General features: G+C 55.7%; 1 protein-coding gene across 6 annotated transcripts in view; it reads right to left on the bottom strand.

Moving 5' to 3' along the window:
• Positions 1–14,645, bottom strand: part of HMCN2 (hemicentin 2) — a 169,802-nt gene that overhangs the window by 54,534 nt on the left and 100,623 nt on the right. For all 6 annotated transcript variants that reach the window (XR_004031451.1, XM_030818033.1, XM_030818036.1 and 3 more), the window contains 13 exons: positions 14,357–14,532; positions 13,504–13,600; positions 13,237–13,356; positions 10,792–10,953; positions 9,379–9,660; positions 8,098–8,265; positions 6,832–6,945; positions 6,117–6,203; positions 4,465–4,656; positions 3,416–3,589; positions 3,164–3,277; positions 2,495–2,637; positions 1,356–1,506 (listed from right to left, as the gene is read on the bottom strand). Coding sequence is in view for 5 of the 6 variants with exons in the window: in XM_030818033.1 (XP_030673893.1) it covers positions 1,356–1,506; positions 2,495–2,637; positions 3,164–3,277; positions 3,416–3,589; positions 4,465–4,656; positions 6,117–6,203; positions 6,832–6,945; positions 8,098–8,265; positions 9,379–9,660; positions 10,792–10,953; positions 13,237–13,356; positions 13,504–13,600; positions 14,357–14,532 (1,980 nt within the window). In the remaining variant the exon portion in view is untranslated. The remainder of the gene's footprint in view (positions 1–1,355; positions 1,507–2,494; positions 2,638–3,163; positions 3,278–3,415; positions 3,590–4,464; positions 4,657–6,116; positions 6,204–6,831; positions 6,946–8,097; positions 8,266–9,378; positions 9,661–10,791; positions 10,954–13,236; positions 13,357–13,503; positions 13,601–14,356; positions 14,533–14,645) is intronic.

Genomic DNA, 14,645 nt, shown 5'->3' with positions numbered 1-14,645 from the left:
GGCTCCTTCCCTAAGCAGCTCATGTCTAATGGATGCTAAAGACTCCCTGTAACATGGAAATATTTTTCACAGTTGGAAGCCAGATACTAAGCTTTAGCCAATGTTTGTTTATCAGAGCATAGAGGCACAAAATCTTCAGCTTTAGAAATGGAGGGGGGCCCTCAAGGTCACCTGCTTTGATCACCTGCATTTTACGAAGGATCAAATTAAGGCCCGGAGGGGGCTGTGTCATCCCCAGGTTGTCCCCAGGTAACATAACCAGTTCATGACAGAGCCAGGGCTACAGGGCTGGTGGCCAGAAGCACCAGAGATGAAAAAGGGTATGAGCAGCCCGGAGCAGGTGTTCCTCCTGCCAGGACACTCCACAGGCATTGTGTAGCAAAACCTGCTTCTGAACACTTATCCATCGCCCAGCTTTCCTGTCAGCCTCCTGCCTCCCCTTTCTAGCCTCCCAGCCTCCCACGCCCAGCCTCCCCTTCCCAGCCTCCCCATCCCAGCCTCCCACTCCCAGCTCTGTCTCCCACCCTCCCCTTCCTACCTTCCACCCTCCCCCTCCCCACCTCCCCCTCCCAGCCTCCCTGCCTCCTCCTCCCAGCCCCCCTTTCCCAGCTTCCCCATCCCAGCCTACCAGCCTCCTCATCCCAACCCCCTTTCCCAGCCTCCCCATCCCAGCCTACCAGCCTCCTCATCCCAGCCTCCCCTTCCCAGCCTCCTCCCCAGCCTCCTCATCCTAGCCTCTTAGTCTCTCCCTCCCAGTCTCCACAGCCTCCCCCCAGCCTCCCCCATGTAGCCTTCCAGCATCCCCCTCCCAGCCTCCTCTTTCTAGCCTCTCAGCTCCCCGTCTCCCAGCCTCCCAGCCTCTCCCTCCCAGCCTCTCTGACTCCTGGCTCCCTCTTTTCCTTCCTTCACTTTTTAAAAAGGAAAACGTCAAACACTGATGCAAGCGAGAGAAGAATATGAGCCCCAGGCACCCACAAGCAGTTTCAACCACTGAGGCAGCCACTCAGCTTACTCTCCACCAGAGATTCTGAAGCGATTCCCCAGGTTTCCCTAACAACGCGAGAGGCATCTGGCAGAGGGGCTAAGAGTGTGGCGTTCTGGCTCAACCAGACCATTCCAGGCTCCACCACTCAATTCTGTGGTTTGGGGCCACAGCCCTCATGTCTTTGACTTTGGTCCCTCAAGGCAGAGGGGTTGGGGCAGGATGCCGTTCTGGGCGGCTGAGATGAGCCAGTGGGAGATGCCGCGGGTGGCGCGTGAGCTGCAGGACACACGGTGGGGGCCTGTGGAGGGCCAGCCCCGCAATGTCCTCACACTGGCCGACACCCCACCCCCGGCCCACTGGTGCCACGCACCCTGGATGAGCACATTGAAGTCCTGGTCGTCCTCGCCGGCCATGTTGGTGGCCACACACAGGTACCGCCCCGAGTCCAAGACCTGCGTGGGCTGGATCTGGAGCAGTCGCCCTTCGCCCAGGACCTGCAGCCGCGAGCTGGGGGTCACGGGCTGCGAGGAGGACGAGGGGGTCGGGGGAAGGGAGATCAGAAATGAGGGGCTGAGAGCAGCAAGACAAGTGTGCTTACTTCTCAATACATTCTCCAAAAATGCAGCATAAAGTGACAAGAACACCCGGAGACATTTATAAAACCAAATCCATAGAGCATAAGGATGAGAAAGGCCACACATGGGTGAAAATAGTAGAGTTTAACGTTTACAAAGAGTTCAACTTTTTATTAAAAATATGGCCGGGCGCGGTGGCCAGACCTGTAATCCCGGAACTTTGGGAGGCCAAGGTGGGTGGATCACAAGGTCAGGAGTTTGAGATCGGCCTGGCCAACATGAAGAAGCCCTATCTCTACTAAAAATACAAAAAATTAGCCGGGCGCAGTGGTGCGCGCCTATAATCCCAGCTACTCAGGAGGCTGAGACAGGAGAATCACTTGAACCCGGGAGGCAAAGGCTGCAGTGAGCCAAGATCGTGCCACTGTACTCCAGCCTGGGTGACACAGCAAGACTCTGTCTCAAAAATAAAAATAATAAAATAAAATAAAATAATGGCCGGGTGCGGTGGCTCACGCCTGTAATCCCAACACTTGGGAGGCCAAGGCGGGCAGATCACCTGAGGTCAGGAGTACGAGACCAGCCTGGCCAACACGGTGAAACCCCATCTCTACCAAAAATTACAAAAATTAGCTGGGGATGGTGGCGGGCACCTGTAATTCCAGCTACTCAGGAGGCTGAGGCAGGGAGAATAGCTTGAACCCAGGAGGCAGAGGTTGCAGTGAGCCAAGACTGCACCACTGCACTCCAGCCTTGGCAACAGAGCAAGACTCCATCTCAAAAAAATTAAAATAAAATAAATAAAGGGTGACTGGGGCCCGGACCAGCTCTAGAGCTAGGTGCTTTAAGGGAAGCCTTTTCTGGAAGGTTCCAAGCAGAACCAGCCGGAAGCAGAGGTGAGAGCTAGAAGCTGCGCAGGGGGTCCCACACTCACCTGTCCGTCCTTGTACCAGCGGATGGTGGGCAGGGGCACAGCCCAGCTCTCACACTCCAGGGTCAAGGTGCTGTTGACCTTGGTCTTCACCTCCTTCACGCCAACCTCCCCCAAGGGGTCGTCTTTGGAGATGGAAGGGGGAACTGAAAAGCAGGAGGGGTCTGAGAGCAGAGCTGGGGGATGGGTGATGAGACCCTGAGCTTACCCTTGTCCTGGGGGTAGCCCCAGAAATGGGGGCCAGCCTGAGAGACACAGGGATCCTGGGAGCCAGCCTGCTCCTGGCTGTCCACTTAGGGGAGAGAGCATTTGTCTGCCAGAGTTATAGGGCGGGTCAGGTCTGAGGCAGGGGAATTTCTGGGGTCACCTCAGAGGACTTCCTTGGGGGTCCCAAGTCTCAATCTGAAGAGCCTCTGGTTATACCCCGAAACAGAAGTGGCAGGAGGAAGCTAGGACTGCAGTGGGTCTGGGAGCCCACGTGGCCCAAGCCCTAACTCACTGTTCTCTCCTCATCGTGTCCTCTGGAGCCTGCCCTAGCTGCCCGGTGACTGTCAGAGGACATATGCCACATGGAGACCCCCTGGAGCACCAAGGGTGGCTCGGGTGCCTGGGCCCCTGGGTTCCCGGGCGGTCTTCTGCCCACCTGGCTGTGCCCCAGAGTCCCTGACTCACTGAGCACTTCCACATGGTAGTTTTTCACGGCCTCCCCGAGCTCGTTGGTGACCACGCAGGTATACTGGCCAGCATCTTCCTTCTGGGCATTCAGGATCTGCAGCCCGTGGGTACCTGTGTGGGGGCCAGTGGCCAGGGTCACCCCGAATCTGCAGCCTCATGCCAGGCATAAGGACAGGCTTACAGGTCCTCTCCTCCAACTCCGATGACATGTCACCTGTCCCCTCCCTCCTTCCCCCCAGAGGGTGTCACCTGGGAGCAGCTGGATGTTCCTGGAGGCCTCAAACGGGGCCCCGTCCTTCATCCAGGTGATGTTGGGGGAAGGGAAGGCCAGGGCCTCGCAGATCAGAGAGATGGGGTTGTTGATGGTCACGGTCACCTCCTCGTCTGCACTGTCCTCGGCCACTCCCAGGATGGTGGGAGCCACTGTGATGGCAGACCAGGGGGGCACTTGTGAGCAGAGATCCCTGACCCTAGACTAAGGCCAGGAAAGCCTCGGACCCCGGTGCTGGGCCTCGGTGCTTCTGTCACTTACATTATAGAGACGGGAAACTGAGGCTCAGAGAAGCCCATGCCCGGGGTGGTCAGACGTGAACTCAGGCCTGGGTGACCCAGAGCCCGGCTCTGCAAACACTAAGCAATACTACAAGGGAAAGCTGAATAATTTCTGCCTCCATTTCCCCCATAGCTTCTCAACATCCAGCCTCTCTAACAATTAACCAGAGGCTTCTCAATTCTGTCTGAGGGGTGAGTGGAAGTTGGGGGGCTTTGTTCCCCGCTGAGTAGAGTAGCTTTGCTTTCATTGGTCCCAATATTTCTTCTTTCAACCTCCGCAGGGGACTCTCCTTTTAACTGACAACGTTTTAGAAACAGATTTTTCTAAGCTGGTCTGTGCCCCTCTCATTTGATAGACGTTCTGTTTCTCCAGGCTAACAGAACAGTAAGTATGTATTGTCCTCAGGAGATGGAGAGATGCCTGGTTGTGAACCCACCACGCTGGGGCCTGGCAATACCTCCTGTCACCTCTCTGAGCCTCAGGGCTTCATCAATGACATGGGGACCAGCACATCTCCCACCTCCCAGTGTCACTGTGAAGATTCAATCAATCAGGCCTGTTGAAATGCCTGGCCCCATAATAAATGTTCAGTCAATAGAGTCGCTATATGATTTTTGTTGTCAGACTCAGAGAATTAGAAGAAAAATAGTAGAATGGTTTGTGGGAAGTTGTCTGTAAGGAGCCAGTCACCTTGCTTCTCCCTCCCTCCAGCACCTGCGGTGGCCAGGAGATGCCCAAAACTTACACAGGACACTGAGCTGGAAGTGCTTGGTCTTCTCCCCAACAGCGTTGGCTGCAATGCAGGAGTAGTGGCCAGCACTGGACAGGTTTGCCTGGAGGACCTGCAGGAGGACTCCATCTGGGGAGATGTGGTAGGCATCTCCACCAGCCAGGGGCCGGCCATCTTTGAACCATGTGAGCTTGGGCTGTGGGTGGCCTGTATGCAGAGCAGAGAATGAGACAATTTGGCAGGCTTTGACTAGGGCAGCCCAGGGGTCACAGGCTGCTCCCAGATGGATCAGGGGATGTGGATTTTCCATCCTAGCCCAGAGGCCTATGAAGCACAAAAGGTAGCAGCAGCAGCCTGTGCCACTTCCTCTGTGATTTGGCTGCCTTCCCCTTACTGAGGAATGGGTAGAGATGGCTTGGTACAGACAGGCAAGACAGAAAAACAAGTTATTCCTTCCATCCATTCACTCGTCCACCCACCCACACACCATCCATCCAATCCACCCACCCACACCCAACCATCCACCCATACAACCATCCATTCATCTATCTACTCACCTATCCTTCCATTAAATCAATCATCCATTCATCTCTCCATTCATCCACCCACCCACCCATCCACCCACCCACCCACCCACCCATCCACCCAACCATCCAACTATCCAACCATCCATGCATCTACCTACCCAACTATCCCTCCATTCAACCAATCATCCATTCATTTCTCCATTCATCCATCCACCCATCCATCCATCCATTCACCCACCCAACCACCCAACCACCCAACCATCCAACCATCCAACTACCTACCCATCTATCCTTTTATTCAGCCAATCATCCATAAATCTCTCCATCCATCCATCCGTCCATGCACCCATCCACACATCCATCCATCCATCCATCCAACCCTCATTCATTCATCCACCCATTCATTCATCTACCCATCCACCTACCTACCCATCTATCCATCCACCTACCTATCCATCTATCCATCCATTCACCTATCCATCTATCCATCCATCCATCCATCCATTCACCCACCCACCCACACATCCATCCATCCATCCATCCATCCAACCCTCATTTATTCATCCACCCATTCATTTATCTACCCATCCATCCACCCATCCATTTATCTACCTATCCATCTATCCACCCACCTACCCATCCATCCATCCATCCATCCATCCACCCACCCACCCACCCATCCATCCATCCAACCATCCTTCAACCCATAAGCATTAATGGGAGCCTACTCTGCCAGGCACTGGGAAAACCATGGTGACAAGGCAGCAGCTGGGTCTTCAAGAAGCTCAGATGCCACAAGGCCACTATGGTCCAATGTGGGTCAGTGCTAGGACAGGGAAGCACTGGGGCTTGTGCGAGCCCAGTGGAGATGGCCCACTGGGCCTTAGGGGCCAGCCAAGGACTCCCTGTGGAGGGTCCTGAAAGCTGAGGTCTGTAGTGAGGTGGGGAGAGGGAAGAGTGTTTGGGATGGAAGAACACATACAAAGATGAGCCAGGACCTGGTGCCGAGTCCAAGACGTAGAGAGACCCCAGTCAGGAGGAGTGGGGCTGGGGCAGGTGGGCAGATCCCCAGGGATCCCCTCCTTTCTGAAGGTGTCTTCCCACCCCTTCTCCCAGCCCACCACATCATGTGGCCCTTACCTGTAACGTTGCACATGAGATGGGCAGTCCGTCCTTCAGGGACCTTGATCACCTCCTCCAAGTCCTCATTCTCAATACTGGGAGGAACTGGGAGAAGCAGGGAGACAAATGGCTAGTGACTGGGGGCGGGGGCTGGCCCACCCAGGCTACACAATCACAGAACAAGAAGCCAAGAGCCCACCGTTTCTTGTGCTTCAGTTTCCCTATCCCATGCCTGTTTCCACAGGGTGGTGAGTTTAAGAAACATTTCCTGCTGGCTGATGGAAGCACCAGTGTCTCAGAAGAAGACTCTGATGACAGGCAGGCAGTCTTAGTGGTGTAGAAAATATTTGCCCCCTTCCACTTTGGATTGTCCCTGCTGTTTCTGGAAAGTTCCATGGCAGCCTCAGAACAGAGGTTTCTTGTCACTTGGGCTGGAGAGCAGTGGCACAATCACTGCAGCCTCTGCCTCCCGAGTAGCTGAGACTACAGGCGCGTACCACCATGTCCAGTGAATTTTTGTACATTTAATAGAGACAGGGTTTCACCACACTGCCCAGGCTTGAACAAAGGTTTTTGATGAGGCAAAGCTTACAAGGCGTAGCTTCTCCCTCCTTCTCTGTGCTGGGCCCCTGCTATGCAGCACGAGCCATGAGTCTGGGGCCCTGCCTCTGGGAGCTCCCAGGCAGTGGGGAAGAGTTCATAGGGCACTCATGAGAATGGGGTTGTAACGCACCCAGCACCTCCACACTGAAGTTCCTCCGCGCCTCCCCAGCCTCGTTGCTTGCCAGGCATGAGTAGAGGCCACTGTCTCGCTCCTGTGTCTGAGTCATCTTCAGCATCCAGCCACCTGGGGAGGGAGGGGCATGGGCCCCAAGCATGGCTCTGAGCAGCATTCTGTCCCCAGCTGAGCCCCCTGCTGCCCAGCAGGAAAAGGCATTATAATTGGACGTGTACATATCTGTCTCCCATTGTGTCCTGTTCCTCAGATCCAGAAACTGAGGCCCAGGAGGGTAAACAAACGGATGGAGCTGCCTGGAGATTAGACACATACCAGAATAAATCCGAGGACCCTGCTCTAGCAAGAAGTATCTGTCACCCTGGCCACCCCTGGCTCTGGGGATTGGCTGCAACTGAAGGGAGAGCAATGGGTTATGTAGTCCTGGCCCAGCAGACCTCTGCTGTACTCTGACAGACATGGTAAAAGGGCTTCTCCTCCCAAGGATCTCTCAGGGAGAGACAGCTCCTCTCAGAGGAACCCAAGGGTCTCCCAAGACCAGTGTGGGGAGGGCAGATACACAGGACACAGGCCACCACTGCTGTTACTGCACGCAGAGCAGACATTACTAATTGATTGCCACTGGGCCCAATGCAGTCTCTGAATTCCTATCCACAGAATGCACCCGGCAATTCTTACCAAGTGCTCAGAAGTGATGCCCAAGAGGGAAATGTATTTGCCGTCTCATCATGGGCTGCGTAGAACAACCAATGGGTGACTGAGGCATAGCCTCAGGGGCCTTGAAGTCCTTGCAGGATTTGGATGGGACAGAGACTCCTGGGCCTCAGTTCCTCATTTGTATACCAGCGAGAACCTCACAAACCCATTTTATGAGGATAAATATTCAGAGGAGAAGGTGCTTAGATCAGCACATCCAAAGCTTGTTACTGTTCTGTGGGATGTTAGATATAAGTGCCAAAGTTTTTTTTTTTCTTCTGCAGGACTTATCAGAACCTTTGCTATGCAAATGTTCACTGTGGTTCTCTAGGTGAGCAGAGCAGGAAGCCTTTTCCAAATTTATCTAAATCCATGATTTTTTCCTGGAGCACCTCACCTGACTAGTGTTTTGGGCTGCATTCTCGGGGGACCAGCGGCTGGAATGATTATTCCAACCAGGCCTGGCAGCTCAGGGTCAGAGGTCATGGGCATGTAATGGATAGAGGCAGAGGCAGAGGCAGAGGGCCCAACCTGATTCCCAGGATCCAACCTCGGCTGGTATCTTACCTGCCAGCAAGTAGGTGTCCTCCCTGGGGCTGACAGGCTCCTCCCCTCGGAACCAGCGGATGGCTGGGGGTGGGATCCCGGTGGCTTCACAGAGCAGAGTTAAGGGGCTGTGCAAGGCAGCAGTGATGTTGGTCAGCGGGTCCAAGTCTCCGATGAGCTCTGGGGGCACTGGACACAAAGAAGAAGCCACATCCAGGGTGCAGATCAGGGCTGTGTGCTTCATGCTCCTTCCCCAGCCCCACTGACTGCCCCTCAACTCCACCCAACTGGGAGAGTCTGAGGAGCAGAAGTGATGAGAGCAGAGCCGCTCCCTCTAAAGCGAGGACACCTAGGAGGGAGCCCGTGGCTCCACAGCCTGGGCTCTGGTGTCAGGCAGCCTCCTTGGGCCTCAGTCTCCCCAAGCCCTCAGCGGGATGCTGGGGGATTCAACAGGAACACATGAAAGTGCCTGGTCCAGTACCTGGGCAGAGCAAGCACTGAGCCAGTGGGACTGGAATTTGTGCAAAGGTGAGGCCAGGTGTGCTTCCTAAATCCACATGTGGAAGCTAAGTGGTGACACTGCAGTTCTGAAGGAACCTGCTCCTGAAGGAAACCACTCTCTACCCAGGCGGGTGGGGGTGTTGGGGATATCTGGGTGAGGCTCGAGATCCCAGCAACGGTGAGGGGCGCCCTCCCTAAACTGATCCCTGCCCACCTCTCCCACCCTATCTCTTACCACTCCCTGTCTCCACCCTGAATTATCCTTCAGGCATACAGTAGGAGCTCAGTAAATGATGGAATGCATGAGGCTGCCCCAGCCACCCTCTGCCTGGCACCTGCTTCCCCTCACCTAGCAGCTGCCTAACTCCTACTCACCCTTCATGGTCCAGCTTAAAGGGCACCTCCTCCAGGAGGCTGCCCTGACCTGCCCCAACAGTATTCAAGGTTTTCCTGGTCTCTCACAAGCCCCTGAATTCTCCCCGTCACATACCAGTCAGGCAGGACAGGGACTGCTTACTTCCCCAGTGCCCAGAACAGAGTAGGGGAAGAGTAAACCCAAGAGGGAGAGAGGGAGGGAGGAGAGCTGAACTGGGGGAAATTGGGGCCCTTTGGGACCAGTCCTGATTTTGAGAGCAGTGTTGGTGGCTCCCCCTTCCAGCAGCTCTCATTAGAGCCCTGACTCCAGAAAGAACAGGTGTGACCCCAGGATCACAGCCTGAGGGCTGTGCCTGGAGTTTGAACTGGCCTTGCCCACTCTAGTCTGCCCCAGCCCACCCTCCGCCAGCAGCTGCCGGTCCTCACCCAGCACGGAGAGCTCAAACCTCCTCTCTGCCCTCCCAGCCAGGTTCTCGGCCACGCAGCTGTAGCGTCCAGCATGGGCAGCCTGGGCCTGCTCCACACGCAGGCTCTGACCCTGGTTCTGCAGCTGCAGGCCCAGTTCAGCCCCCACGGGCTGGCCGTCCCGCTCCCATGTCACTGTCGGAGGGGGTTTCCCTGTGGTGTTGCACTCCAGAGTGGCCACTCCATCCTGGACCACGGAGACCTGTGTGGGAAGCTCCCGGGGACCAGCAATCTGAGGGGGAACTGTTGGGTTGGGGAGAAAGCTCATCAGAGAAAGCTGCTGGGGCCACCAGGCACCACACACTTGCCCCGGGCCCAATAGGGACACACCCTCTCCCCTTGCCATCGCTGGCTGTGTGACCTCGTGACCTCACCTCTCTGGGCCTCCATTCTCCTTCCCAACAATGGGGTCATAACAGCACCCTACTGCTACAGCCTGGGAGTCACAGGCAGGCCTGCTATGTGGGGAACAGCCCTTTCAGGAAGTGTGATGGGTTTTCTTCCTCAAAAACCAGAGACTCCCTGGAGCTTCAACAGTTGTTGGGACTGGTTGGGGGTGGAAAATTATTCTATGGGTGGGTTTCTCCTCAAGATGTTGAACAGCACTTTTCCTGGTTTTATTTTCTAGCAGGATTTTTACAAGGCTGGGGGATTTCATTTCATCACTGCAGGACCAGTAGATAGGGCTTTAGGTTTCCATCATACATAGGAGCTTCACATAATACTCATGCTTCTGTCGGGTTTCCAGCTGTTTCAGATGTGGCTTTTTTCCTCTGGACCATTGGGGGGCCCTTAGGGATTGTGCTGTGGCCCCCACCCCCAATGCTTGGGTTAGTGAGAAGCTGTGTGGGGGGCAGTTAAAATGCCAGGTGATATGGTTTGGCTGTGTCCCCACCCAAATCTCATCTCTAATTGTAATCCCCACGTGCAGAGGGAGGGACCTGGTGGGAGGTGATTGGATCATGGGTGCGGTTTCCCCTATGCTGTTCTTGTGATAGCAAGTGAGTTAGTCAGGTCTCATGGGATCTGGTTGTTTGATGAGTGTCTGGTGCTTCCCCTTTCGCTCTCTCTCTCCTGCCGACATGTAAGGCGTGCCTTGCTTCCCCTTCATCGTCCGCCATGATTGTAAGTTTCCTGAGGCCTCCCCAGCCATGTGGAACTGTCAGTCAATTAAGCCTCTTGTTTATAAATTAGCCAGTCTCCGGTAGTATCTTTAGAGCAGTGTGAGAACGGACTCACACACCAGGAATCTGAGGGAGGAGAAAGCCTGCACCACACACCATCACTTCCCTGTATTTGCTCCGATTTGGGGGCGACGCCTGCCCAGCCAGCCCATGATCCCAGACCCTTCCAGCCCCCACCCAGCTCACCCACCGTGCACCTCCAGCTGCAGGTCCTGGCTGCTGTTCCCCACCACATTGCTGCAGTCACAGGTGTATGTTCCTTCCTGAGCCAGCTGGGCCTGTCCCAGGTACAGCAGCCTCCCCACAGCCGACACCTGCTGGAGGCCAGCCCCCTCCCCTGGGAGGGGTTGACCTGGGTGCAGAAAAAAAGAAACTCCTGGTCCAGGGCATTTGCAAGGACGTGATGTCTTTCCACATGGAAAGTTTGTCCTCCCACCCATTCTTGCCAATTCCTGCTCATCCTTCCGGTGTTCATTTAGACACTACCTCTTCCAGGAAGCCTTCCATGAGTGCCACTTCTGGTCCTGGTGCCTCTTCTGAGCTCCTCCCTATCCCCCTAGGCTTCTCCCCATCACAGATCTGCCTACAGGTGCCCCATCTGAATCCTACCCTGGCCTCAGCCCTCCGGAATGGCAGACCCTGCCTCAATTTCCTTACGGGATCTTTTTTTTTTTTTTTTTTTTTTTTTTGAGACAGAGTCTTGCTCTGTTGCCCAGGCTGGAGTGCAGTGCCACCATCTCGGCTCACTGCAACCTCTGCCTCCTGGGTTCAGGCGATTCTCATGCCTCAGCATCCCGAGTAGCTGGGATTACAGGTGCACACCACCATGCCCGGCTAATTTTTGTATTTTTTAGTAGAGATGGGGTTTCACCATGTTAGTTAGGCTGGTCTCTAACTCCTGACCCACTGCCTCGGCCTCCCAAAGTGCTGGGATTACAGGCGTGAGCCACCTCGACCAGCCTCCCCCTGGGATCCTTAGTGGCTCCCCAGGGCCTGGCACACAGCAAGGCTCAGTAAAGGCTACTGACGGAATGACCATCCATTTAGCTACAGTGACCTGAGGAGGGTGACCAGGCAACTGGTAGACCTGGCATCAAGAAGTTCCCTTGTAAGAGGAGGATCTGTCAACCTTGACCTACTGGATTCAACCCTTCCACCTGTTTCTAGAGGAGCAGACCTTTTGGCTGGGTCATGACTCAATGCATGTCCCATCAGGGAAGCAGACCCAATGGCCTCCTGGCATTGCTTCCTCCCTCTCTGTCCAGATGACCTCAGCTTGTCTTGCTACTCCCAGGCTGCTTCCTAGCCCAGACCTCTCCTCTGAGCTCCAGACACCTGTCTCTCACCGTCCACTTGACACCTCACTAGGTATTTAGCAGATGTCTCAAGATTAATTCACCCCAAACACTAGGTCTTTCCACTATATCTGCCCCTGGGATCTCCCATCTCGGTAATGGCAGCTCCACTCTCCTCCATCATCCCTGATTCCCTGCCTCTTCTCATTCCCCCATCCAACCAGCATTCCTGCCCCAGGACCCTTGCACTTACCCTTACCTCCGCCTGGGGTGCGTTTCCCTGTGATATTCTCATGTTCAGCCCTCACCCTTTCAAGTCTGCTTGCTCAAGCGTTCCTGGCCACCCAACTTAAAACTGCAATTCCTACAACCCCCCAGGACATCTTCCCCCGCTTCCTAGCTTTATTTTTCTCCATAGCATTTATCGCCTAAGGTATCGAGTCATTTACTAACTGTGTGTTTATTATCTGACTGCCCCCACTGTGAGGGTGGGGGTCTGTTTTATCCTCTGCTGTATTTCCAGTGCCTAGAACAGGGCCTGGTACAGTCTCTCAATAAATATTGGTTAAATGGGCTGGGTGCAGTGGCTCATGCCTGTAATCCCAGCACTTTGGGAGGCTGAGGTGGCAGATCACCTGAGGTCAGGAGTTCGAGACCAGCCTGGCCAACATGGCGAAACCCTGTCTCTGCTAAAAATACAAAAATTAGCTGGGTATGGTGGCACCTGCCTGTAATCCCAGCTACTCAGGAGGCTGAGGCAGGAGAATCACTCCAACCCAGGAGGCGGAGGTTGCAATAAGCTGAGATCGTGCCACTGCACTCCAGCCTGGGCAACAGAGCAAGACTCTGTCTCAAAAAAAAAAAAAAAATTGGTGAAGTGAATTCCAAATGTTTTTTGAGCACCTTTTTTGTACCATACACTGAAGTTGGAATTCAGCGGTGGTCAAGATGGTGCCTCACAGGGGTCACAGACTAATGGAGGAGCACACACAGAAGGACTAATGTGGGTGACATGACAAGTGACAGGGACTGCATCAGGGAGGCTCTGTCCCAGCCTGGCAGTCAGGGAGGGCTTCCTGGAAGAAGGGATGTCTGAAGTGAGGCCTGAAGATCAATCCAGCTCTTACTGGCAGAGCAGGACCAGGGGCTCCTGCAGGCTCAGGGACTGAGTAGAGAGGGGCTGGGGGAAGCATCACTTCTGTAACCAGCATCCCCACCCCCTCGAGGCATAAGCCCCCCCATCTCAGCTAGGCTCTGGGGTGGGGGTAACCAGTGAGGGCTGGGCATAGCCTCCTTGTGCCTGGCAATAAGGTGGGGCTGGGCGAGGGCAGCAATCCTACCATCCTTCCTCCAGGAGATCTTGGGGAAGGGGACACCCCGGCATTCGCAGGACAGCCTGGTAGGGTGCCCCTCTCTCACAGTCAGGGTGTGGGATTCCCTCGAGGGGAACACTGGAGCAACTGAGTCAGAGCAGAGAGAGGGTTAGTGGGGGTGGGGCTGAGATGGGGAGGGATGAGCAAGGCGAGGGCAGGCTGGAGGAGGGCTGTGTCCTGGGACCCAATCAAGGCAACAGCCCCCTCCCCCTGCCCAGCCCAGGAGACCCTCACCCCAGACGTTCAGATTGTAGTGTTTCTCTGAGCGGCCGGCCTGGTTCAGCGCCTCACAGGTGTAGCGGCCCGCATCCCACACGTTGGCTCTGTCCACCTGGCAGAAAGCAAAGACACCCCATGGGCGGGGACAGCACAGAAATGGGTGAGCCCTGGACAGACTGTGTGACTGCAGGCATGTCACGTGACCTTGATTAACGTCCCCCCCCCCCCCCGCAAGCTCCCCACTTGGAGCAAGGGACAGTGACAACATCTCCCCACCAGCTGCACTGGGAAGTTTCCAGAAGCCAGTGCCTGTGGTGGGCCTGAGAAGGGCCCCCTCGATGGCAGTCCTGCCAGCCTCCCCACCTTCATGGCCCAGATCTGCTAAGGGGGAGGCATGTGACTGGATCAGACCTGCTCCTGCCTTTCATCTGCTCCCAGCCTCTTAGGAAAGCCCAAGAAAACAGACCCAAAGAGAAGGTGGAGGAATAAGGCTGGTAGGGTGCAGGGGACCTGTCCTCAGGGGTCAGATCCTGACACGGGGTTGCTGGGGCTAGGCTGTGGCTTTGAAGAATGAACGAAAGGAGGGGAAACCAAATGGCAGTGCTCTGAGTTGGGAATGATCACATCACAAGGTGTAGAGGGGTGGGAGGAGGAGCAGGCAGGTGACGAAGGTTCTAACCCAACAGCTGGTGCCACTCAGCTGAGTCAGGGGCCCTGAGGGAGGCCTCGAGGAACCAGTCCTGGGGTTTTGTCCTCGATCCCCTGGGGGGAAGGGGACTTGCAGGTCACTGAGCTGGGGCACCTGCAGGCCCCACCCTGCCCTTGGCCCGAGGCGGAGGCCTGCTTGGCTGGCCGGGGGCCTGCACACCTGCAGCAAGGCTTTGTCTGCGGAGAGGTGGACTCCAGGCCGTGGTTCCAGGGGCCGCCCGTCCTTCCACCAGCTCAGCACGGGACGGGGCATGGCATGGCTCTGGCACTCCAGGGCCACTGACTCATTGGCCACGACGGACACATTCAGCTCTTCTCCGAGGATACTCGGGGGCACTGCGGGAGGGGGCAGGAGAGGGGCTCCCTCAGGCACATGGGTGGGGCTGGCAAGGAGGGGCCACACTCTGGGTCAGGCCTAGCTACTCGCAGCAGCCAGGAGTGACCACCCT

Source organism: Nomascus leucogenys, chromosome 8 (assembly GCF_006542625.1).
Source record: "Nomascus leucogenys isolate Asia chromosome 8, Asia_NLE_v1, whole genome shotgun sequence".
NCBI classification, from domain to species: Eukaryota; Metazoa; Chordata; class Mammalia; order Primates; family Hylobatidae; genus Nomascus; species Nomascus leucogenys.
Note: the sequence above shows the minus strand (reverse complement) of the source record. Positions and strands in the feature narration are given on the sequence as shown.